Source organism: Falco biarmicus, chromosome 6 (genome assembly GCF_023638135.1).
Source record: "Falco biarmicus isolate bFalBia1 chromosome 6, bFalBia1.pri, whole genome shotgun sequence".
Lineage (NCBI taxonomy): Eukaryota > Metazoa > Chordata > Aves > Falconiformes > Falconidae > Falco > Falco biarmicus.
The window spans coordinates 12709532-12736274 of NC_079293.1; the positions used below are offsets into that span (position 1 = coordinate 12709532).

The window sequence follows — 26743 nt, forward strand, 5'->3', positions numbered from 1 at the left end:
GTGAGGTAACAGTAGCAAGCCTACTGCCTTCAGGAAACAAAAGGCTAGCAGCTTTCTAAAGAAATGTTTAGACCTTAATTTTCATCTCATTCTGTAAGCAGCGTAATTCTCTTTCAAGCTGCTGTAGAATACCTGCATAAAGGAGAGGTCACTACCAACTACAAGAAGATGAAGCCCTGTTTCAAAGAGGGGTGAAACTGCATCAGATGACACCATTATGTACACAAGAGTCCCTATTTCTGTCTTGTGAAAAGAAGGTAGAAATACTCAGGAGTAGGGAGAGTTTGCTATGCAACATGTACACAGTTGTCCAAAACATCCAAGATTGCATGTGTTGTGCAGAAAGCAACTGCAAGCATACCATGCAGTCTGTTAAGTGCAAACATGAACTTTATGTTCAAGGACATGTTGGGGTCATCATGCTACGCACTACTGTCTTACAGCACATTCTTTCGGGACTTTGAGATGTCAAACAGCCCCACAAAAGCTACAGTACTGCGAGGGCTACCAGACCACAAAGGGACTGCACTGGGCAATACAAATAAGGGGAGGGAAAATGAATTTACCGTTATCTTAATTCTCCTTGTTCCTTGATAAACTTACATGCAAATATGACATGATTTCCTGCACCTCAAAGAACAAACCAAATTCAAGCCTCCTTAAATGGATGAGATCTACGGTTTAAGAAAAAAAAACAACAACAAAACCAAACAAAACCAAATCAACAAAAAAACCACACCTGGATATTTTTGCCAGGCTATTTCTGCTTTGCTAATCACAAAAGCATGCTTTACACTTTCAGATTTCCAGAGAGATGCAGGAAGACAGACATTTTTCAACAGTGTCAGAAACATCTAAATACTCACGTACTGAGCTGTTTAACTTCCTCATCATGAATCAAGGAAAAATCTGTAGATATAGCTCCCTAAATTGATATTCAAAATTTAGCCACTAGCCAACTACTATAATACTGTTAAATGAGACGGATGAGATGTCAGAACATAATTTAAATATTCAGAACTTAGTAGCACCATCATGATACAAAATGATTAATAGAAGTAGACATTGTTACAGTGGGAATGTATTTAGGATATTTTTGTGTCATAAGGACTTGCCTAACACAACTCCAATAAAATACTTTTAAGTGTGTACATTGCCAAACTATAGATGCTCATTTGAGCATCTTGTAGGCTACAGAGAAAAAACAATTACAGACTGTATTATACAACAAACCATATCAAATGCAAAATCACTTCATTATAAACTATTATTGCTATATTAATTTCAAATAATACAAAATTATCAATTATATACAAAAAAGCCTCCCCAGAATTTTGGTAATTAGCAGAACATCTCTGTTTCTTTAATTGTTTCCATTAGAGTCATTTGTTCATTTTATTAACACCAGATGCAATAACACAATGCTAAAAATAAACATGCATTATACAACAAATTTATATTTTTCAAAAAATGTTCATTACAATTAGTGTACAATTAGTGAATGCACATGTAACTCTTCCCCTCACCTTTAGTGAATTATTGTTTGAAACAGAAAAGGGAAGAAAGGAGAAACCAAACTTAATGCTATTCAGCACCAGTAGAAAGTCAATAGACCTTTAACATTCCTGTATATCAAAAACATCTGGATCACTAAACAAGTTTACAATATTGTCCCATTTGAAGATGTATTGATTTATATTTACAATACTTTGTAGTCAATAAAACATTTTAACAATATTTAAAAATTGCTTAAATTCATAAAAGTATTGCAGAAATTTATAACATCTACTTATTTTACGTACATACAAGGAAGTTCATGTAAAACTGTCCATGTTCATCTGAAGAACTGAGAGAGTAAGGAGCAATTTTAATATAGTTTGCAAAACCCCAATTATTTGAAGGCAGCTATTATTAAACATTCAAAAATCCTTAGTTGCCATTTGCTTCTGAAAACTAAAGTTCCAGTAATAAAATTGAATATGTAAACTAACATGTTTTTGAGATCAGTAGAAAATATATTCCCACAGGCATAACACATTTAACAATGATGATAATGAATTTGTAGAAAACTGTTAAGCTGTAGTGATATCTGAACAGATAATTCGGTAATGGTCTTTGCGAGACCCACAGATACACTCATTTTCAAAAATCCAGTATTTTAGCAGCTCATTGTGTTTCCAGTTAAATTTCCTACAGTGCTAAAATACAACAACTGGATGTGTAAGACCTTATCAGAATTTGAAAATCCTATTTATTTTGGCATCTAAAGCCTCTTGTAAAATATAGCAAAGTAACATTCACTTCTGTAGTCTAAGAGCCAATAATAAAACAACCAGAAGTATGCACTGTGCTTTAATCTCCAAATAATTAGGTACCCAAAATTAAGAAAAAAGTAATAGAAAAGTAAAAAGAACAAAATAAAAAAAAAATATTGCACAGCCACATTACCTAGAAAGTAAAGTTGATGTTAAAAAGCCCTAGTGTGGATGATATAAATTATCTTCCATATAAAAAGTATAAATATCTCTTAAAATACAGCTGCAGCTATACTTTAATACCACACACTATTTAATTCTTCTGTTAATGAGGTAATAACCAAGTCTCTTACAATGTTTTTCTCTACTGAAAGTATTTTAGGGCAGCAACAAGAAAGAATTTTTCTAAAAATATTTCTGAATCAAGAACTGCAATATGTGCAGCTCTCCCTATAAGAGAATCTGCTGTATTGGGTAATGCATTAATTACATTATAACGAACCAAATTACAATCCTTATTTTGAAGAACTGGCAGAAGCAGGTTCTGGATCATTTCAGCATAAATTGGTCCTGTAGAGGAAAAGAAAAGTTGTACTGTCCGAATCACCAGAAACAAATAACAGTTCCTTGGACTTAACACAAAACGAATACATTCCAGAACATGAGAGGTAACGGTATGTGTTATGCTGTTGTTCCCTTAAGGACAGAATATAGAGGAAATTTAATTTCCCCAGAAGTTTTGGGAAATAGTTTTAAGCTATGCATTTTATTATTTGTATATTTATAGTGAAAACATGCTCATCAGTATTAATTTATTACATTACATACAGGTTATTTGTCAATATATAATGCTAGAATGCAATTGTGCTTAACTGTAAACACAACAACCAGCCATCACTGAAAATGGGAAAACCACTTCTTCTTTCAGTGCTAGTACTATGCCTCAACTAAATACAGCCCACACACTATAATGCTACAACTTGATGTCCTCAAAAAATCAAAGCAATTTGTCCTCCTTATTCATGAAGTAACACATCAGGGGCTGTGTTCATCCACGTAACTTTCAGAAAAGCCTATCGGCTAGAAATTTATTCAGTCTCATCTCCTTCTGCATGTAATAGAACAGGACAGATCCAGAAAGCAATTAACTCCCACATGGATTTTCTCTCACCGTTACTATAAAGTAAACCCAGAGTGTCAAAACACATAACAGAGGTGCCTCAGCTAAGCACCCAGAATTAAATGGGATGAATCTGAGACCTATAAGATTTAAGCTGAGTGGCCTGTTTATTTTGCAGGATATTTTTTACCTGATTGTTTATCCTTTAAAGCTGTTTTACACATCTCAATGCGAGCGGAGTGATAAGGAACATAACGATCCTGCAGAGATCCTACTAACACAATGTTTTTGAAGTAATGAAGACCTACAGGAAAAAGAGAAAAAGTTATCTATTAGAACGAATCCTTCGACAATTACCACAGAATAACGAAACGGCTTACAACTGAAATTTGGTACCAATTTATTGTCAGATCTTGCACAAAAAGGCAGTAAAATCAATTACAATAGGTAGAGCTACGGAATAATGAGATGTTGGGTACTGGCCTTTCCTCTGTATGTATTTTAATACATATGGGCATGGCCCAGTTGTGATGTTTTCCATTTAAACAGGTTATGGTTCAAACCTTCATCTCGCTTCTTAGGAATGAAGTACTCAGCTTCTGGTTGGGTGGACAGAAGGGAGTAAAGCCTCCATGCTGCTTAAAGAAACCTTAAAGACAGGTGGTGCCTCATCTTCACTGATGTTTCAGTCAACAGCATAGCAGCTTCAGGGTTAACTCCTAGCATCAACAAGTAGTGGATACGGGCCACCTAGTGTAGGTGCCTCTCTGCACTGCCTCACTGTAAGGTTTGGCCAGCCTGAGCACAGGTGTGAGGCCCACCCAGTACGACTCCCCACATGTAATTAAACCTTTATATTTAAACCCAGACTTCCGACTTCTTGGACAAGCACTTCATAGTACAACAATGCAAAGGTAGGAACCCCCAGTAATGACGATGACGGAGTTACAGTCCTTAAGACATTTGCTGTGTTTTCTGTGAAAAGCTTTAGCAGATTTCTGCTGCTGTCCTTCTGCTTTAAGCCAAATACAATGGAGCATTTTAGGAAAACAGGTTGCCTTTGCCTTAGAACAGCCCCTTATGAATATCATAGCCATCTACAGTTAAATACAAAGGCAACTGTTAGGCAAAACCAGAAAACACTTAAACAGTTTAGGCATATGTAAAGGTAAGCTCGACTGGAAAGTGCTTACATCTTATCATTGGCAGATTTGATCCAACTCTATCTGCACCAGTGCTAATGAGTTTTGCACTGGTGCTATTAGCCTGACTTTTAATTTCCAGAGAATAACGGTCAGATCCCGTAACTGTCAGCTTTTAACTTACAAAATGTTTCTAGTCCAGTCTGAGAATTATAGAAGTACTGCAACTAAAGTCATTCTTCAAGTTGCTTCTTGGAATCTGCAGCAAGCATTTTCTGTGTCAACCTCCACAAATCAAACTTTTATTAAAAAAAGAGGTCTGATTGTGTAGGAAAAAGACAGTATCTGCTTTTCAGAAGCTGTACTGCCAGGACAATATACTAAGTATTAATACATATCTGTTCTTAAAGCCATCAGTAGAGCCTGAAGTGAAAATCTCCTTTTTTCAGGTTTCCTAATTCTGAGTATTTTGTACACACCATATGATGAAGACTACATCTCCAAACCAAGTCAAGTTACAGAAACAATGCTGAACAACTTCAGCATTTGAAGAAGTAAATGTATCTTCCCAGATTTCACAGAAGACTAAAAAAAAGTAATTCTGTAAATCTATGAAAACATACAGAAAATGCATCCAAATCAGATCCTGGTTCCAGTACTCTTCAAATAAGGAATCTGTTTGGGTTTGTTTGGATTTTTTGCCTGTGCCCACTGCAAAACACACACTGTCTCAAAGGATCAACTAAATCAGTGTTCTTTCATTTGGTATCTGATGAAAAATGACTGCAGCATCTTACACAAAGATGTAGATGCCAGTTCCAAAACTTTGTACTGAGTTGGAAAGAATGCATTTGGAATAAATCAAGAATAGGAATTATCTGCAGGCTAGTCTGTAATAAATAGTTCTGTGAATTCCTCGGGAGTCTGTCTATCTTGTATTAAGTTTTTTTGATATGTGCTTTCCCTAGAGAAATATCCATTAGCATTCATGTAAAATGTGCAAAGAAGCCCAGATGACCTTTAAAGATCCCTTTCAATGCAAACTATTTTATGATTCTATGTGGATCGCCTAGATCTTTTAATCAACCTAAAGAAGGAAGAGGCATCCTGGGGAATCTTTAGAGGAACATCAGTCTACATCAATCAACATCTAAACTCTCTTCATCCTCACATGATATAATACAATCCCTACCCCCCCCCCCCCCCCCCCCCCCCCAACAAAAAAACCAAAACCAAAACCACAGGATTAGGACATTACAGTCTAATATACTAGGCATCCCCTTCTGGTCACAGTGACTCATTTTTATGCTTTATATTCTGGTTCATAAAAATAACACCTTGGGCTTCTCTTCATTTTAGGCATAATAAATATCAGGAATCTTTCATTATGAAAGTGTTTGAGGGAACTCTTCAGTGGAAACAAAGAAGGCATACAGGGTATTTCATAAGCATGAGTTTTATTGTTTAACTATTATTGGATGATTTTTCTTTGGATGGCTCTTTGTGCCTATTTTGAAGGAAAAAGCCCATGTCTGAAGTCTGGAAGTTGTTTATTCTGACACGGTTCATGTGATATATATATATAGACCACATATGACTGTATGGATGAGAAAGAGAGGCACCATAATGGTGTATATAAATATACAGAGCCTAGCAACCCCTTGGATTTCTACAGCATAAAATAACTCAAACCATTTGTCAATGAGAAGGAACTGCTTGGTGTTCAACAGCATGCTTTCTGGTTTCCAGACAGGCTCTGGGACTACTCAGGACAGAGGCATAAAATGACCTCCAATATGGAAGTGCACAGTGCTAAACTGTACCAAATTAAGTGGTTGCCTTTGGCGATCATTTGATCCTACCTACCCACTTGCGCAAAGCAAGGCCAACTCCGATGTTAGATCAGGTCGCTCAGGGTCATACCCGGTTGCTTTGACTTGAAGGAAACGTCTCAGTTTTTTTCCAGGTATGATACTCCCAACGTCTTCTACAATTCTGTCCATTTATATACTTCTTTGAAAATAGGGATCTGCAGTCTGGAAATAGGGACTTCAAAAATTGCGCCCTGGAAGGCTGTCATCTCCTGCAGTTGGTCTTCCACGCTGCTTTGTGAAGTTAACACATCACAACTAGAATCGTGCCCCAAAAATTCAAGCGTTGAGATCCTGAGCCAACTGACGTCTCAAGATGCCACAATACAGATGCAAGGAAGCTCAGGCTTACAGCTTCAGTCCCACAAGAAGACTGATTAGGGAGCTAGATTTATGTCAACTCACGAGTTTCACGTCCCCTAAAACTCTGCCTTGAAGATTTTACTTTAAAGAACTTCCCTCCAGATGCTATAAAACCGAAGAGATTCTTCCAATATTGATGGAATAGAGCTACTGAGAGCTGGGAAGTCCTTCCTCGTAGCAGAACCGATTAGGTTAGTCTCCATGCCACGCTACCAACAGGGGTGCTATTTCAGTTCTAGTCTCATCCTCATCATGAGTTGTAAACAGGCACTCCCCTCAAGCCAAGAGCTGAAATGCTTTTTCACTCCACAAAGCCAAACGGCATCAAGTAAGCTAAGCTGACATCCTGTACATAATAGGTATCTCAAAGAAGAAAAAATGTCAGCCATGCTTATTTCACTGCTGATCTGCTGTTAACATGGATGTAAATGAAAACCAAAAGAGAAGTTTTTTTCCTCACTTCTGAGATTAGAAAAATTAGAAAAAAACATTTTTAAAGGGGGGGGAAATAAGGCAATAAATAAGCACATCAGAATTCCACTGATCAAGATCTTTGGAAGTACTAAGACATGAATCTAAGCCTACCTACGTAAGCACAAAAACATCCTGGAAGAGACTATGGCTGTGCATTCACATTTGTGAACTCTGTGGCGTAAGAGGAACAGAACTAAAGCAAACCTGCTGGTATTAGGAATCCCTCATCCATCATAATGCCCATTTTCAGGAGAGTTTACTTTGGACTAGCTCTAGTCTAGACCTGTGGATGCAACATGCGTAGGCTGCTAAAGCTCATTCATTGTGTTCTGAAGTAAACAGGGGTCATGAAAAGATGCGCTTCTCAATGCGTTCCTGAGTGCTAATGTGGGCATATTCTACAGCCGAGAAATGGAACTTTAAAAAAGTGCAGAACTAAAGCTGAGGTAGAAAAACTTGCAGGTCCAAAGTTTGTTGCAGGAAGAGCTCCTGCCAGTGAGCAAGCAATTCATAGCTGGGACAGAAAACAGCGTTTTGAGGTTTGCTTTATGGACACCTGTCTCAGCAAGTCATTATTTTGAAACACATTAATTGTTCTTTATAGGAGAATGTCCTAAGTTTCGAGTCAGTCTACTTGCCAAGTCCTTTAATGCAAATCTTCAACCACAATTTCTATCAAATTGGGATCTACTTCCACAGTCTTCAGTTAACGCTGTTTCAGGTGACTGACAAGTTAAAGTTTCTGCAGGCAAAGCCCAACTAATGGAACTGGATTCCTTGTTTTTAATACTTGTACTGACCAGTGTACTGGCATTCTAAACAAGCATTCACACACGAAAGTCTTGTTTGAAACCAAACTAAAGCCAAATGTTACATGTCATGGACACTTTTCTTAGACAATGAGATCATCAAAAAAAGCTTACACATAAATGAAACCGTTTTCTCAATGCTAACTCCTTAACGTATAAGGCAGGGTCTCTGAACTCATAAAAATTACTATCTTAAGTACCACAAACAAGAAAGTGCAATTTGTTGGGTGGCAATAGCTACAAATCAAGAATTTACACTTTATTTTCCTGGACTCCCCGGAATATTTTAATTTTTATGAAGAATGTAACTAGCCAAGTATAAAATGTAAATAAGGTAAGAAGCAAAATATTCTAACTGAAGAAGGAAAAAATAGAAGAGCTTTGCTTGTTTACCCTGCACAAAACAAACTGAATTAGAGAAGCTGGGAGAAGTGCTTGGGACAGTGCTCAAGCTACACCTGAAAGCATCTTCTTTTTCACTGGAGCTACTGCCTTTCTACTACTGCAGACAAAAATTACAATGTGCTCCAAATGGAATCAATTATGTGTTTGAATATATTGATCAAATGCATATCCTTCCTTAAAAGAAAAAACTTCTGATCATTATTATTTTAGTGATTCAGACAAAAAATCAGTTGGCATTTCATAAGCTAGCTGATTTTTACATTTGATGTTAGAAAGTAAACATGAAGGTGCAGTTATTGCTTGTAGAAAATACTTAAGTATACCAATAGACTAAGTGAAAACAGAGATCAGAAGCTGTGTAAATTCCAGAACTTGTCACTGAATCATGCTGCACAACTCACTGGTTTCAAATAATACTTAATTCATTCCCAGTTATCCCTTTAAGGACTGGTCTGCCTAATAAGCTTTATGGCAAATGTCAACTGTTCAGTTACAAAAAGTAGTAATTTCTGCTAAGTGCATAGACCATGCTAACATCTTAAAGCCAAGCAATCAGAAAAATAGAAAACTACCTAATTTTTATTTTTGTGTCTAAAAATCTTAAGTAAATAAAAAAAATGAAACCCTTACTTTTCATTGAATCCATAATACAACAACACAAAACACTATTTACATATAATGCAGAAATTCTCATGTATTTTTTCATCTGTGCAACTACAACTGTGTTTGTATTGAACACATGTTCTCATAGCTGGCAACCTGGTGTAATTTCTCATCACAGTACGAAATTAATAATAATTTCCAAGATCTCCAGAAATTACCAGACAGGTTGTAGCTGCTGAAGGCATGACAAGCAGATTTCAAGGAGATTATTGTCAAAGAACATAATTCTAACCATTATCATTATGAAGAAGCAACATCATGAAACTGATTTTTTTCACTGGATAAAAGATGGCACAAATACCTCAACTGCTAACATACAGTGACCAGTGCTTAAAGTAACTTACAATTCAAGAAACAGCATACACTTTAACTCTTTTTTTTTCATTCTGAATAAATAATCCTATTGCCTTTTTTTCCTTATAAGCAAGTAAGGTCAGATTTTGCTCCTTAGCAGTTATTAGCAATGATAATTTCAAAAGAGAAAATACTTCTAACTTCCTAGAATTTTGAATCATCAAGTCCAGAATGAAAACATCTACATTTTTTAAATAAAAACAACAATCCAATTAGAATTGCCAAATATTTACGTTTCAGTTTCTTCCCACTACCTGCTAGTATTCTCTGAAATAAAGATTTATTCTCATAGCATAAATGGCCTGAAAAATTCTTATGTTTTCATAATTCTGAAACCTGAAGGTAATATATGTGTGCTTAAGTTTGCTTTGACAAGCTGACTTTTTAAAGTCACTCATTCTGCTTTAACAAGCTCAATAGCTGGGCAACGAAAGAGTTGTACTGTACTTTTAAAAAAACATTCTACAACTGTAACACTCTATTAAGTGCATAAAAGCAGAACTAGTTAACAGATGAACCAATACAATGCTATAGAAAGAGTTAGAAAAGCAGACACTTAGTTAACCATCATTACTTGTCATTTGCTATAATTTAATGAATCAACCATTTCAAAAGGCATTTACAATTTTAAGAGTCAATTCCTATTTATACACCAGAAACAGATAGAGAATTGTTAAAATAAGTTACATGCTATTCTGCCTTGACAAATTAATTGAAAATGAAACTTCAGTGCTCTCAGTGTTCACTTGCTAAATGAGAGCTACTGTGGCTCCAATACTAGATCTGAGGAAATTCTGCAAACAACACTCTTACCTGGGTGTACCTCTGAAAGAACGATCCAATGAACCCATTCTAAATCATAGATACCTATGTTGCGGTGAACGCATTCCCTTTTAATTTAGAGGACACTGACAACATTAATGACAGCAACAGCAACTTGTTGTAATGCAACTTTTGTCACTCAGATGAATCACTATTCCTGCATATAGTTACACTTCCCAGGTACAACATAACACATTAGCCAATTTACACCAAGTTTTCTGGCAAATAACAAACTCAAGTTGGTACCAGCTATTTTTAAAAGAAACAAAAAATAATCAGATCACAACTAATGATAATAAGCATCTACGGCTTGAGTACAGACCACATATATGTAACAGTTTCAGCTTTTGTTTTAGAACTGAATAATTACCATTCACTCCTATCAAAGGATGAACTATAATATACAAATAGCAGCACTGTAACAACTGTAACTGTTAGGAAAACCTATGTTTTTTACTGGCTGCTTTAAAAAAAATCTTATCAGATTTTTACAGTGCAGAAAAACTGAGGTAGAGAACTTAAACTGAGAAGAGCAAGTTCTGGGTCACCATTCCTTCAGCAAGTAATGACAGACCCAGTTACACTGTACAAAGGAAGAGCTCCATGATATAGATGGGAGGGATTTATTCATGATATTTTTATCATTTTTCAGTTGCAAAGGTTCTTTTAAAGTCTTAAACTATTGTTAGGTGAGACTCTGCATATGCTCATCAGACTCAGAATTCTTCTTTTTGCAGTTACATATAAAGTTTGCTTCTCCTGACAGAGTATTTTATAAGCCCCCAGCATTAAAGCATTAAACCCCCTCTCCAAACAGCTTCTTTTGAGAGAGATTTCTGGGAAGATAAAAAGTCCAAAAATTTTGAGAGTGGCAGAGAAGGTAGCTGGTGCTGCTTCTGACTATGAGATTCAAGAGCCTGAGGTGACCATCCAGCCATGAAGCCCAGCCTGGTCCCAAACTTGGAAGAAAAAGCAAGACTGGTAAAAATGTTTGTCAAAGATCCTTCTAGATGTGTTGCTATGATAAGAGCAGCACCAAAAAGGAGTTATTAGATATGTGTTCATGACTGCAACACTTCTGATGTTCATGATATTTTTATTCTGATATTTTATTCTGAATCCCTATTCCAGGATTCAGAACAGAGAACAGATACGAGCAAAAGTCTCATTTCTGAATAGCACTACGCATCAGTGCTTAGTGGAGCTTCTTTGGAAGGGTGGAAGAGGACACAGTCAACTGTACTTTCACCCACAATGACCAAGAGAAATCAGGAACTTCATCCATTTTGGGGTTAAGTAACAAGATGATGTGTTTAACAGGGTATGTTTAACAGGTATGTTCTCTGGCAGATTTGAGAACTAGTGTCACAAACCACCATATAACACTGCGGCCAAGACCCAGACCCTCAAAACATAACCTGCTGGATCCACAGTCAGTTTTAGGGATGATCTGGAAACCAACTAGATCACAGAGGAGTTGAAATAGCAGCACATTTTGCTGCCTTGGGGATTTTCCCAGCTGCAAAGCCAACATCTGAAGAAGGCACCACATTGAATAGCAACAGATGTTTCTTCATGTTAGACTCTTATTTTCCTATAAAATTACAAAAATCAACAGAAGTTGAAAATTCAGGGCTATACTCCTCAACAGTGTTGTCAGTCTCTTGCATGTAGCCTAGAGAAAAGCGATTTCTGGGATCACCTATGTTTGGAATCCCTGTAGAGAACACTATGCAAATTCTCTGAATCTAAAATCTGAAAAGAGAAACCATATAGTCGGGGGAATCCCAAACTCCTCTCATCTGGTGTTTGAGAGTCAAGCACAGCCAATACTGTACGCCCATCGAATGAGCAAGGTATGGCAGGACAGAAACAGATATCAAGAGCTAAAGACACCAACACCTCCAGTGTACATACATATATTAGCTCACCCCTTAAAGGAAAACTTTCTTTCTTCTCTTTTAGGGAAGTGTAAAGCTTGCTTCCTTTTCTCCTTAAACAAAATTATCAAACTTTCATCTCTTTCTCTCTCCTTCTCCCCCAAACTTTCCTTCTCTCTCACACCAAGCTCACTGAAAGACCTGGAAACAAGATGGTGTATGAGGCTGTGGCCCAGCTTGCAGCTCTTTCTATCTCTTCAGTAAGGAGTTAGAAAGGGGAAACTGAGCACTAAAACTTTTAGGCTCCCTCTACAGTTTATGGAGAGCAAAGTCTGAAACACATTGTGAGTCTTCAGACAATGCTATTCAGGTCTTCCAGAAAGCCTGTCATATAGAGGTCTGTCAAGAAAGTATGTTGTTATTTCCGGAACAGATATTCCAGACACTCAAATAGCAGTGTCTCTAGATGTGCTGAGATATACACACATAAAACCCAGGAACACCACATTCTTTAAAGCCAAATGATTATGTCTATAACATAGGTCTCACAGGCTCAGCATCCACTGTGTAACTTCTCAGAAGCTCATAACTTCTGTTTAGGATCAAACATTTATTTTCAAATGACTGCAAAGCTAGACTGAGAGGACTTCAGTTGCTCTCCTCTAAATAGCAGTTCAGCCTTAAATATTACCTTATCAGCAACAAAATCACTTTGTGATAGTAGATTTTGAAGGGGGGGGGAATCCCACATTCTTCTAAAAATCAGTTTTTGATCAACACTCATATCTTATCCATGATTTTTCTCCTCACTCATTATTCTTTTCTGCTTCTTCCAAGTCTTCTAAGTTTTATATTTGAACATCTCAAGAGCTAGAGGTCAGTCTTTTCCTGCCCGTATCTTGGTACTGCTTTGCTCTCAACAGAATTTCAGCTGTGACAACTACAAATATTTCGATGGAGAAACGTGCCTGCATTTTTCACAAAACACTCTGAGCATCTCTGGCTCCACAATTGCTTGGCTGACACCCATGCAGAAATACCTGTCAGATCCATTCTCAGTAACTTTACAATGCGTAATGGTAACCACCCCCACCTGGCACATTATTCACTAGCAAAACCGGCTCTCAGCCAACAGCTGAAATAAGAATATTGAAACCAGAGAAAACTGTATGATTGATATGAGTAATCTAATCTGTTTTTTAGCTGTTATGCTAAATACAACTTCTCCTTCCTTTATCAAAGTGAGTTTTTGTTTTCCCTGATAATCTTACTGAGGTAACAAAAGACAAGTCAGCAAAATTTAAAGCAGAATTTTAAATTTATAAACTAGATAAGACAGATACATAAACAGGTAATTCTAAATTAATGTAATTGACTTATCACACTGAAATCACTAGCTTCAGTGGTTCAAGAGGAAGCTGATATAGATATACAGATCTATCAGTGTAGTGGCTGCACTCAGAAATTCCACTCAGGAAGGAAAGTCTCAAAGCAATGGTCCACCTCCGCAACAGAAATGGTTTACAAACAGTTGAAGTTTAGTTGAAGAATATGGGACTGAAGCCAAAGTAACTCTTAAATAAACTGAAACAGGAGCTTGTTGGAAACATATTTTTTTTTTACCTTTCCTATTCACATTTATATACAGCAGCCTTTAAAAGAGAAGTATTAACAAAGCTTACCTGCTTTTTTACTAAGTTTGTATAAGAATGTTTGTCGTGGATCTGAATGGTCTCGACATGTCAATTGCAATAAAGAACCAGATTTCTTCCACTTCTGCATAAACCACAGTCCTGCATTGTTAGGTACAACATGAGTATAGAGCCACAATAAAATACAAACCCTAATTAAACATATGTAAAATCTATCTATTTAGCCTCTTACATATTAATCTTATTTTTCATGTCAGCATTTTCAAGCCCAGAAACATTTTAAATTTTTGTTCATTATTCTCTCCTCTCTCTATATATAAAAAAGCATGAGGGCCGTTATTTCCGCTAATGTACAAGCCTGCCTACAAAAAGTAACTATACTTGCAAGAAGCAAAGATATATGACTACGTTAGCTGTAAGGCAATATACAAACTCTATTTCAATGATTTTCAGAGTAACAGAACATTTTAATGTCCAAATATGTAGCAATAAATAAGCATTTACTTCTCAGATTTCTAAAAATAACTTTGTAGAACCACCAAATTCATTACATATAGCTTGAAAAAAGGAAGCAGAATTTTCTTGGAAGAATACCATAGCATAACATTTTCTGTGATGCTGTACCCTCCTAATTAGTCAATGAGCCAAGCAGCTGACGTTTCAGAAAACCTTACCTCCCTTGCCAAGCATTCTTTTGGTAGTAGGCATCAAGCCCTTATAGCCTCAAGAATCTCTTTATATGTTGATTCAACTCTCAGAGAAACAGTTACCTTTTAAAATGCAATTTATTGGCAGATATTAATGCATATGTACAGTATAGCGATTTAGACTTCAATACCCATTACTTATTACTATCTTGGAATTTTCCAAAAATCTTACAAGTGTCTGAAATGTAGAGGAAGACTATTACATGAAAAGGATGTTTTGTATAGTCTTGAACTATAAAAGACATTAAATATTCCAGAAATTCTTTTTTTTTTTTCAGTGAATATATTCCGGATTATACTTTGATATTGTTAAGTTGATATTGATATTGATAAGTTAAACTTAAGTTAACTGAAAGTCATTTGCTGGTGATTACATAAACAAGAAAACAGCCCTGCTTCCCATATCCTGGAAAACAATTTCTAAAAGCAAAGTAATGCTAGCATTTGGGGTGATTTGGGTGAGATTCAGCTACAGATGAAAATACCTGAAAGAAACTGTCTACAGATATTCTAGGTTAAACGCCCAGTAGATGCCCATAGTGAGTTCTATTGTAGATGTCTTAATCTTGACGTAACCTCAACGGTGGTGTATTCAGGGCTATAAACAGCACCATCTCAACCAAATTCAAAGAGCTCTCACGTTCCCTCTGCTTTTATGAACTCCAACAATAGCTCCAGATAGCCACCAATTCCTGTCCACTTAAGCTCAGCACATGTGAATTAATTGTTTTCCTCCTCATTTTTGTACGAAACGTATAACAATCAATAAATGAACTGGCACTAAACAAAGTAATCCGTGATTTTTGGAGCATAAGCATATTTCTATTTAGTGAAAATAAGTGTTATTCAGTTTGGGTTTGGGGCCTCCAAGATAGGTGGTAATCTCCAAAACAAGTTTTCATTTAAAAATTCGATGCTATCTGAAAGTATTTTCCAACCTTTACTTCAAAAGTCAGCAGTTTCTACAAGTTCTCCTAGAGCTACATTTTATCTTTGGAAAAACAGACGTTCATAAGGTACAAACACATCTGCAGAAATACGCTGCAGGTTGCAAGACGTTTCTGAGAGAGAAAAGACACTACTAGTAGTTCAGAATTATTTTAATGCATCTTACCTACTTGTTTTGCAGATTAAGTGTATTAAAATTTGGTTTATAATAAATTGAGCTCAACATATTAAAACTGGAGTTTATTTATGGTGTAACAGAAAACCTGAATCAAACGTAATGGAAAATGCTTATGTCAATCTTGCACATCCTTCTATTGATACTTTATTTTCAGAACTCTTTTCTTACGACAGTGAAATGTGCACTTTTTTATAATCAAAGTAATGCAGAAATGTGCACTAAGGGCATTTCAAAGTTAGAATCTCCCCTAAATTTATACTCCTAAAAATAATACTTTACCTGTATTAACAAGAGCACTGCTGTTGTAGAGGGTACCAAGATGTGGTCCAGACAAAGACAGGAAGGTATGAAGTTTGTTGAGGTAATACTTAAATCGAGGTCTTGTGAGCACTGAACGGATTATTAAATTACCCAGTGAGTGTCCAATAAAGCTGTTTAAAAAGAAAAAAACAGTATAACATAGAACTTGATGGCAATCTTTTTTCTTTTAAACAGAGAAAAATAAAACGTGTCATAAAATGTTGAAAGAGCATAAGAAAAAAATGAATGAAAAGTTTGCATTCAGAAGCCTGTATTTTATGTCACACAGAAAACATAGCTCATCCATATCTCTCAAGCTGCACAAACTCGTTACACACATGTTCTGAGCTCCTCCAGAATTAGTTTATACATTGTTCTTGAAAAGCTAGTAAAACCCAACCATCCTTCCAGCAGCATCTCCCACCCAAACCCAAGATTATTTCTGGGTGTACTTCCTTTAGCACCAAATATTCAGAAAATATTTTATGAGTGAATATTTTATGACGGAATAAATCACTACTTTGGCATGTGATGGCATTCAGTGTGATAAATGCATGAAAGTTACTGAAACAACCTAGTGGAGAAGGATTCCAAAGGTACTCCTGTAAGGGGGAAAACCATTACTTAACTGAATCTGATTATTTTAAAATAGAAGCAACATATAAAATCTGTTGGACCAAAAGAAGTGATTTCAGTTTGAGTGAGACAACTGAAGAATATCTGTCTGCCAGGAGAATATTACATGTAGTCGTTTCCCTGGTTAAGCAAGTTAACGGGAAAGAGGGATGGGACTCTTTAGCTTCATGTATCTAAGAATAATTACTTAATCTGAGGTTCCTACTGTTGTATCCACAAGTCTGCACAAAGCATTTCTTTAGAAGAGACACTAAACAATCAAGCAAGTCTAGTTATTATGCAGTTATACTTAAATCCCTGCTGAGGTAAGGACCCCACATCATCCTAGGCACTGACTTAAAGAAGATACAGCAGAAACGACTCACAAAATTCAAAGGAAAAAATGCCTTCCTGTTTTCAAATGTAATTTCAAGACATGGAGAGAACAGACAACCGTCCAAAAATATACAATAGAACTGCCACGGCTGGATCGTGTCTGCGCCACAATATACCTGTAAGATCATCCTTCCCGTTTGCTCCGTATCACTACATTCATCAACAAAAATAGCTAAAACCAAGCTACCAGTAATATCGGTGTAAAATGCAGCACAAAAAAATTACTTGACTGTTTAATTGCTTCCCAAGCAAGAATTATTGACTCTGAAAATTCCAATTTAAAGGTAAATGAAAAAATTCAAACATTAAGTTATAGAATGGCAGGGCCACTCCTGAACTCCTAAACTCTGACATAATTATACATTTCTATGACACAATAGGCAAGTTGTTCCTTACTAAATATACAGTTTAAGCATATAGGTATATTCTTCCCGTTCGCTTTTACTATCAGATTTTCAGAATTGCTACAGTATCAGAAATTCTTTGCTACAGCTTGCTATACTTGCCTAACTAATTTAGAAATGAAAGGTATGTATCCTCTGTGCTGTCAGCACAACAGCAGCACGTTTGCAAAATACTGAACTGCTGACTCTCTTGAATACTAAAATTTAAAACTATTCTCTCAGAATCCATCATAAAGTCCACACAAGAAAAACAAAACCTTAAGTTTCTTTAGGAACAAGAAAATGTCCACAGAATTTGAGTTTATCCTGAAAATGACCTCCATGACATAACTGCTCTTGAATAGAAGAGCTTATTTTCTAAAGATGATGTGAACATTAGCAGAGATGTTTTCTTGACAGTTCATCCACTATTTACTAAATGCCATAAAGGGATGAGAAACTATTTCTATTGTACCATAGCAAAAGACAATTTTGTCACTGGAAAAAAAATCCAGTGATCCATCAATCGATCCTATCATACCGAAGAATATGGGCAAACCTAAACCAAAACTCCAGAAAAATCAAAGATCCATTTAGGAAAAAAAAAGCTGCTCCCAACCGGCTATGTGAATGTACCTCAAAGATTAAACACTTGTTCTTAATTTGGAAAGACTTAGAAAAATAAGAAAGGTTACAGTAATATATTGGGTTAAAATTTAGATATTTAGGTGAACACATAATAAGCCTTTATTTTCTAAGAGAGAAAGGTTTAAGGATTTGCTCAAATCAAAAAAGAAAAGGGATGAAAAGGAAAACCCTTCAAAAAGGGATTTCAAAGTGTAGACAAAAATGTAGCCAATTCTATTTGTCGTTTCAAATACCTGCAACCGTGGGATGCTCTGCAAAGCCCATGTATTTCTGAACAGTAGGTGGCAATATTACTGTCTTCTGAATACAAACTATCACTAACTCAACACACTGAAGTAACAGAATTATACTGGAGTATTTATATGCATTTATGGCACAAGTCTACCAATTCAGATCATTAAATTAGAAAATTAGAAGAGGTAAAACCTCATTATTCTGTGCTAACAAATGACAAGTCCTGTCCAACTATAAAAATTCATGGAAGAAAAAAGTCTATCAAAAGCCATAATCAAAAAGGTGCTGAAACAATGAACAACTGTTTTAATTTAATATATGCATAGCATTAAAAAATTGTTTTCTCTTCCTGTGAGCCAATGTTACTTAGGAAAGAGGATGACAAGCTGAATAATCCAACTGAGGTTAACATCCAATACAGGTCATCAGAAATTTATGTAAGACCTGAATGAGGAAAACAGTTTCTGAAATGACACTGTAAGAGCATGTGGTTTACTTGCTAACTATGCGATGTCCTGGAAGTGCTTCCATCCTCACATTTACTCAAAACTTGAATGGGTATGAGCAAGCAATTTCACTTGCTTCAAAGTCACATTAACTTTGAAGGTGGGACTGGTCCAGATGACCCCTTAGAGGTCCCCTCAACCTGAACTATTCATGATTCAGTTGTTTTATAAGACAAACTGCTGTTGGTTTGAATCGAGCTTCCAGTTCATGCCTGCTGCACACCTGTAGTGAGCATGAAGATTTTGTTCAGAGATCAATGCACATGTCGAATAGTGTACTGGTGCAATAACTGGTTTAGCTTTGGCACTACCAAAATTGTTGGTTCACTGAGGCTGACGCTATAGTATGGCCCTGGGTTCTGACGGTACACGGAGTGCCTCCTCTTCTTACATCAGGACAAGAATGTAGCACGGTAAATAGGATTTTGTCATTATCTGAAGACACGACATTTGACAGCACAGTAACTCAGAACTTCCCTTGACTTGTCTTGGCCTGAGCTGATTTTAGTTTGTTTTAGCGTGACAACAATCATCTGGCAGTGAAGTAACAACTCAGGCTGTCTAAAGCCACTTTACTTTCACTATAGTTTCTATTAATAACCAGTAGTTATTCAGTGTGGTTTGAACTGTGTGTCACTAGAATACAGTGTCGTATGGAAGAGTCCAGACAGGTATCATATGCCAGAGGTCCCCAATGGTCTATTAACGGTCACTACAGAAGCAAAATCTTACAACTCAGGAAAGAAAGCCAGTATTGGGGATAACAGAGAAGGGGGGTGGGGAGAGTATATGGGAAACTAAAGAAAGAACATGTGGGCAGACTGAAAATACGGAAATATGAAAATAAATCCAGGCAGATCCAAGGCCAAGGAGGCAAAACCGCCACTGTGAGCATCGTTCTCCTTACACTGAAGCCCCAGGATGTTAACATCCCACTGCTTTGGGAAGACAGAAACTACCGAACTTAGGATCCAGACAGCTGCTGGAAGAGGAGCCTACCACCTGAGAAAAGATACTTAGAAAGTTTCTGTATAGCAACTTTAGTCATATTAATAATCACAGAGTCATAGAATCATTTTGGTTGGAAAAGACCTTTAAGATTGAGTAAGGCGACTTTTCTGCATTAATTTGGACTATGAATTTTGGTAGTACTATAACTAGACCAATAGTAACTTTTTGCTGCATTTTTAATGAGACTATTAAAAGACTAACTGGACTAATAATAGATTCTTAGCTCTGCATAAGAAGTGTGTTCTCTTTTGCCTGTAACAAGACTTTCAGTGTAAAAGAGAGACTGAACAGGTATTTCAAACACACAGTGATGTCAGGTTTTTTGCCATACAGAATCATTATAGGTCGGGAGACCGATTTCTAATTTGACTCAGCTATTGAGCAGCATCTGTACAGAGAACACTTCCTTTAGCAGACAGGGAGATTTTATGAGGAGAAATAGCATCGTTCAGGACAGCATGGCTAACTAGCACAAAGTCCACTTTCTTTACAGTGGGACAGCCAAAAAGAGGTAGGAATGCATCAGCTACTTCAACAGAGGATTTCTCAACAGTACTTTCCTGGGCTTTCTGGTTCATTCCTTCAAGGACTTGCATCTAAGCACATTTCTTTCTGAAATTTCCCTCACATAACTACCAGGAAACAGCTGCAGAATTTGCTCATAGGTTTAACTTTCTCATAAGAAAAACTAAAGTTGAGAGATGAGACACTTCTGCTTTGCAGGGCCAAAGACAAGTACACACTTCGAAAAGGAAACTAAAATAAAAATTGGTAATTTCTGTTTTCTTTCAAGTGACAAGTAATAAATAAAACTGAAAAAATATTTACAAATTGAGAGTTTCATGAGAGAAGCAAACCAAAAGCAAACAAGAACTCAATTCTCAGGTACGAACAAGAAGGTAACTGGGTGGGTTTGTTCATTACAGCCTTCAGACCACAGCATGGGAGGGAAGATACCAGCGTGTGCTGGTGGGTTACAGAACTCTCCTCTCCCGTAGGGAGGGTGCTAACATGCAGTCTGCATAATACAAATACGATCACACAGTGCTTTTTAAGTCATTGATTTAGATGAAATTAACCATGTCAGATCTTGCCTATCTGAAAACAGAAACATTTGTTTAAAAAGTGAAATTATGTTTAAACATGTTAGATGTTTTGCCTAGCCGAATAAGGCCTACCAAGCACATGGGTATACAGAAACCAAATGCATGTGAGCAGCAAGTCAAAAACCTCTCCAGATGTACAATTTGAGTATGCCTAAACAAAAGAAGTCAGGCTTGAATTTGCTCCTTTCATCTATCAATGAGCTAACTCCAGCAACACGGTTGGGTTCGTAAGGTAGTCTGCCCAAAATGGTGTACCCTCCTTTGAGAAAATAAATGGAACAGGTATTCCCTGGAAGTAACTGGAAAAGAAAAGAGGAATGCAGAGACTGGAGTAAGCCTTCTATTAAGATGTAAAAGATGCTTTTTAGCAGATGAAACAATCAGAAAACATCAAAATGATGGAGTATTTCTTTTCACACAGCCGTCCTTCAACATCCCAGATAAGCGAATTTCCCTGTAGGAATGGCAAGGTAGACAGTCTGCTACGTCATGCTTGGTGAAGAGACTACAAAATCAGAAGAAAACTATTTTTTTTTTCTTGACATAGCACTATTACAGTTTCCTTCTACTTTCTCAAAGTATCATCTGATTTTCTGCAGAACCCTACCATGCAGGATCTGAGGAAGGACAGGACAGCAGCTCCTTAAATGCAATACTGAACTCTGCCCTAAAGCCACCAACAGGACTAGGTCAGCTTACAGCACTGTTCAGTCTTCTTTCAGCTGGGAATTCCCTCTCTCTCCTTTGTCCTCCTTTCCCCTGTTCCTCCCCCTCCCTGAATTTCTCTTTCCCACTTTCCCGTCTCTCTTTTGGCCGGCTCCTGAGCATCACAGTTCAGAACAACACAGGGCTCTAGTTTTAAGTTTATTTCTATAAATAGTATAGAACAGATATTACCTGATTTTTGAAAGGGTTAGATTATAAATTTGTATATACTGTATAATTTCATCTAAAAGGCGATCTGTCATGGAATCAAAATCAGCAAAGGTATCATTCTGTAAAATAAAAGAAATAAAAAATAATAACTGTATTTTCTAATGCAGCAATATACATTCTGCATTCAGTCTGAATTCTTATTCCCCCGTGTTTTGATCAACAGCACACAAATAAAAGCATATTAACTTTGAAAACAAACACTACAGCTAGTAATTTTAATTTTTTCCAAGTTTTTTTCCTTGTAACATGGAATAATGTGATACACATTTTACTCTAAGACTACTTTCTTCTAATACACCAAACCAAATCTTAACATTAGACACCCAGCCTTACTTCTTTCTAAGCCTTCCCCTACACATAATCTTATCTGTAGTGAAACAGAAGGTCAAACTGCATATTTAGAACTGAATCACACTACCCATGAAATAGAAATAAGACAATTACTGCAACAGCAGAAAGAGTCTACATTAGTACTGTTTATTCAAAACAAAACAAATCCTTAAAGCCTTATTCCCAGTTCATAGCTGATTCTCTACAATGACTGGCAGTAAGAAATCAAAAAAAAAAGGTAAGCAAAGGCTGCCTAAAACTTCTCAACACAAGTTCCAAAGGTTCTGTGCTAAACTCTGTAGTGCTCAACATACTCATAAATGATCTGGGAAAAGGAAGGAGGAGATGAGATGTTGGAGTTTGTAGATAAAACCAAATATCTAGGATACTCAAATCTAGAACCGACCAGAATTTCAGAAGAGACTTACAGTACTGCATGCCTGGGTGATAAAACGGCAAGAAAGGCAAAACAATGTTACATAGGGAAAACTAGCCCTAAATATATATGCAAACATTCTACACATCTGTGTTCTATATAATCAGCTATGTTAGGAAAGCAAGGAAAGAACAGAAAATATCAATACAGCATTTCGTAAGTCCATAGTGCACAAGCATCTTAAATGCCCTAATTCTGATCATCCTATTTTAAATGACAAGAAGTTTGAAAGCAGGCAGGGAAGGATAACATGAATGACCAGAAACTGTTTCACATGTGATCCTGAGAAATACTGAATGGACTAAGTCAGTCTCTTCAATTGCCTCCTGATAGGAGAAATTATACTTTTTTATAAAATAATTAACTGAAATGGGAAATAGGTAATGATTATTGACCATTTTTTTCCCAAAACAAGCTGGAAGATTTGTTTAAATTTCCGTCTTTACAACTGAATTAGTAATGCATATGAACCGTAGAATCAATCTCAGCTGTGTGCTATGGAAACTGGAAGTAAAAACATTCAAAAAAAATCAGCCAACATTAAGGAGCAAAGTCCGCCAGTAGCTATTAGACTCAGTGGTCTCAATGGAATTCCCAAATCAGAAAGTTTCAGAACTGCTGACTGCCAAAACCTACAAGGCTAGAGAAGAGAAAGCATGGCTTGGTGCCTGTCCAGCCTGTTCCGCAAAGCATCCCAGCAGCTATCACCAGAAAACCACTGCTTTGCTAAATGAACCTTTTGTTTGAGCCACTGAAGACTCTTTGTTCTAATTCATCCTGGAAGTATGTCTAATACAGTTTGTAACACACAAAAAAATGTAAAAAATTGTCTTCTGAGCTTTGCCAAGTTTACTTCATGTGAAAATAATAAAATTCACAAATGTGCAACACGAACTAATTTGATATTAGTTCAGTGTCATGATGTGAATCTCACAGTACACTGACAAAGGAACAAGAGACAGGTATTTCGTATTTCTCAGATCCTCTGAAATAACACTTCTCCCTTCTTGCCATACCAGTTTTCACTATCACCATTTTTACCATTAATATTGAGGGTACTTTATCTACAATCCTAACTGATTATGCTGAGAACTTAGGAGATATTAGTACATACAAGGAAATGGCAGCGACAAATGTTAGTCCTTATGTATTTACCTTCACTATCATACTAGGTTTTGTAATTACTTTAACGCAAGCCACAGATCAAATTATGGACTCCACAAGAACACAGTAAAAATATACAAAATATGGTAAACTGCAACACGATACTGCCATTAAATAAACATGTCTGAAGATGTACACTGCTTATTGCTTTCCATAAATTCTTTTTTTGTTGGCAAATACCTGATTCCTTTCGGACATAAGAAAATCTATTCTCCCTCCAGGCAGCCCTAGCTCAATGTAAGTCTTCACTAATCTCAGATCCGCGCTGTTACCTTAAAAAGAAAAACAATCAAGTATTAGATACCGCAAAGTTAACTTGCAATAAAAGCACTTGGAATACTCAAAAGAACCTCTGGCACAATTTTATACTTAAATACAGCTAACGATATTCTTAGCCCTAATTAAAATTCAGTAAGACTCAGGAAGATAAACTGCAATGCCAAATGCAGTGACAAAATGGTCTATAAAAAATGACATTCAATGCAGACACTGTTTTAAAAATGCAAGGATTTAGGAAGTCATATTTGATTTTGTCTTAGCATCCAACAGATGCATAGCACTGTGAACATTACGTTCTTGAAAACCTAATTATTTTGATAAAAGTCAATTAAAGAACTCAGAGCTAGCTTAAAGCATTCAGTGAAGGAGTAAGGAATACGGGCAAATTGTCAACATTTTCATAGAATAAAAAGGCAGAGTGGACTGTTAGCAGATAAAGACACATTTAGACTGGTACCCAAGACAACAAATGCTAGTTTAACTAGCATTCTGAATATTTTTCTACATCAGTGATCACATAAGCTTTTGAAGAAAGAGTACCCTTTCTGCCTTAATTAGAGTGTAAGATTTTTATTTAAATCTGTTATTAATAAGAAAGAACTTCTATGAATCGCCATTTCATAAGAAAATTCTAACTATAGGGATTCTTCTAAGGCTTCAAAGACATGCTTTTTTAACAACAGTTTTTTTGGCCAAGTTAACATTTGTGTCAATTCCAGCCATGCAACAGCACTTGAACATCTGCACTAGTAAGAAGGAGTTCTGTTTTAGATGTGGAAAGGCTACTTTCTGCCCAGAGGAAGAAAGAAAGAAAAAAAATAATTAGGAATTTGAAAAATCAACAAGGCAGCTGTGCAGTGTTGGTCCAGTCCAATATTCTATCCTACTGCCCTCTTGTGTTTCCTTACATTGTTAATTTAAGAAGCATCTCAAAAAAAGACAAAAACATTGATGGCACAAAGCTATGAATACCTTAACTAGAGGGGATATTATTCTTTAGTATGTGCAAATGCTTTGAACTAAAAGCAGGTAAATACATTCAAGCTATTTAAACTTTCTAATCCTTTCAATTAGCAAGAGATTTTCTCATTTCTACTACTGTAGAGTCTTCATCCTTGGAAATATTCCAAACCCCAGCTGGTCTGGGTCCTGGGCACCTGCTGTAATTGACCCTGCTTTGAGCAGGGGAGTTGAACTAGGCAATCTGCAGAGACCCCTTCCAACCTCAACCATTCTGTGATTCAGCAATCTAAACTTTTAAAACTTTGTAAACACTTGACTGTATTTTATGTACTGTTTTTTCCTAACAATATACATATATTTTACTTTCCTTGACAATGTAACATTGAAAATTCTGAACAAAAGTGTTTTGTTAGTAACTCCACTCTATTACCACAACACAGACACATACCTGTATGATGTGAAAAACTGGAAGATGTATCTAGTGTGAACTATGCCATGAAACGGGTTTATGTGCATGAAAGTTTTACTAAAGACAAATGTTACATGGAATTCCTAATTTAAACGATTCTATGGAATGTGCTGTCAGATGCAGCAGTACTATGTCATATTCCCATTTCCCTCCAGTGAATCTATTTCAAAGTGTTCAGTTAAGAGTTCAAATGACAAAAGCTAAACCTGACCAGTACTCTGGACTGCTATCTCATTTCAGTATCACATTTCCCAGCGTACCATCTAGGCCATGGACACAGACTATAAGATGTATTCCTTCTTCTGAACAGTCATCCTCTTCCATACTGAAATAAGGTATCGAAGAAGCCAGTTTGAAAACATCGCTATACATAAATCCAGGAAGTTTAAGTTGCTTCAATTCTTCTTTAGCCTGTAGGAAACTGGAACAAAATCGTATTTATGACAAAACAACATTTACTGTTGCCAGACAAATATAGGGTCTCCTAGGATACAGTTTTCTACTGTCTTTTTACTTTATCTTCTATGTAATTGACATGAAAGAAAATATATTTATCAAATTACCAACTTCACAAAAGAAGCCAGTTCCTCAAAATATTTTTATTGTAGCTTCCTACAGCCCCTTTTCCTCTGTAACAAAATCCATATCCCAGGCTCTACTGTCTTCTCCTTTGAACATCTCTGCAAACTCTGAAGTGTTTCTGAAACCACTGAAGATTCTGGTTCTGCTCTTGAGCAAGCAACAGCTTTGTTTAAATGCAATAACAAAATTACAGGAATTATAACCAACTAGAAGTCAATGTAAAGACTTCCACTGACTTTTGATAACTCTTGCCAAATTTAAATCTATTTCCTAGGTCAGCAGAGCGCTGGAGCCAGTGCTGTAATTGTTCACCAGAAAATCCCTCTGGTAGGCTGAATAACTGATAATTGCTTCAGAAGCAGCCAGATCCAGACCTCTGATCTTTTACATGTTATATGAAGGCATACAAGACACGGTTTCTAACAGCTGAACTCCCCACATGCTAGGAATTCCCTGTATTCCTCCCTTTCTTCCCCTTCCCTCAGATTTTTGCATGACCTTCTTACCTAATTAATTACGTATCAGTTTCCCTGTAGCACTTCAAGCTTTATGCTTCCTTATGCTTCTTCCCCTCTATCACATATTCTATATAATCCCTCACAGTGTCATGCTGTATCCTGTCCTCTTCCACCTGCTCACTGTTTTCCTCCCATTCCACTTTTTGTTCTGTTTCCCAGCTTTATCTTTAGCCCATTCCTCACTAACTGGCAGGATCAAGCCTCAGTGAAGTCAGCCTAAACAG

At 36.5% G+C, this 26743-nt stretch overlaps 1 protein-coding gene across 7 annotated transcripts in view; it reads right to left on the reverse strand.

Moving 5' to 3' along the window:
- Nucleotides 1-1063: 1063 nt before the first annotated feature.
- The window catches only part of FAM135A (family with sequence similarity 135 member A), a 99548-nt gene continuing 73868 nt past the window's right edge, over nucleotides 1064-26743 (reverse strand). For 6 of the 7 annotated variants that reach the window (XM_056342795.1, XM_056342794.1, XM_056342798.1 and 3 more), the window contains 7 exons: nucleotides 25680-25840; nucleotides 23889-23980; nucleotides 21740-21837; nucleotides 15923-16074; nucleotides 13841-13951; nucleotides 3566-3679; nucleotides 1064-2825 (listed from right to left, as the gene is read on the reverse strand). In XM_056342795.1, coding sequence (XP_056198770.1) covers nucleotides 2620-2825; nucleotides 3566-3679; nucleotides 13841-13951; nucleotides 15923-16074; nucleotides 21740-21837; nucleotides 23889-23980; nucleotides 25680-25840 — 934 coding nt within the window. In that variant the 3' untranslated portion in view covers nucleotides 1064-2619. Of the gene's footprint in view, nucleotides 2826-3565; nucleotides 3680-13840; nucleotides 13952-15922; nucleotides 16075-21739; nucleotides 21838-23888; nucleotides 23981-25679; nucleotides 25841-26743 lie in introns of those variants that run through there. The other variant, XM_056342796.1, reaches the window with a different exon arrangement.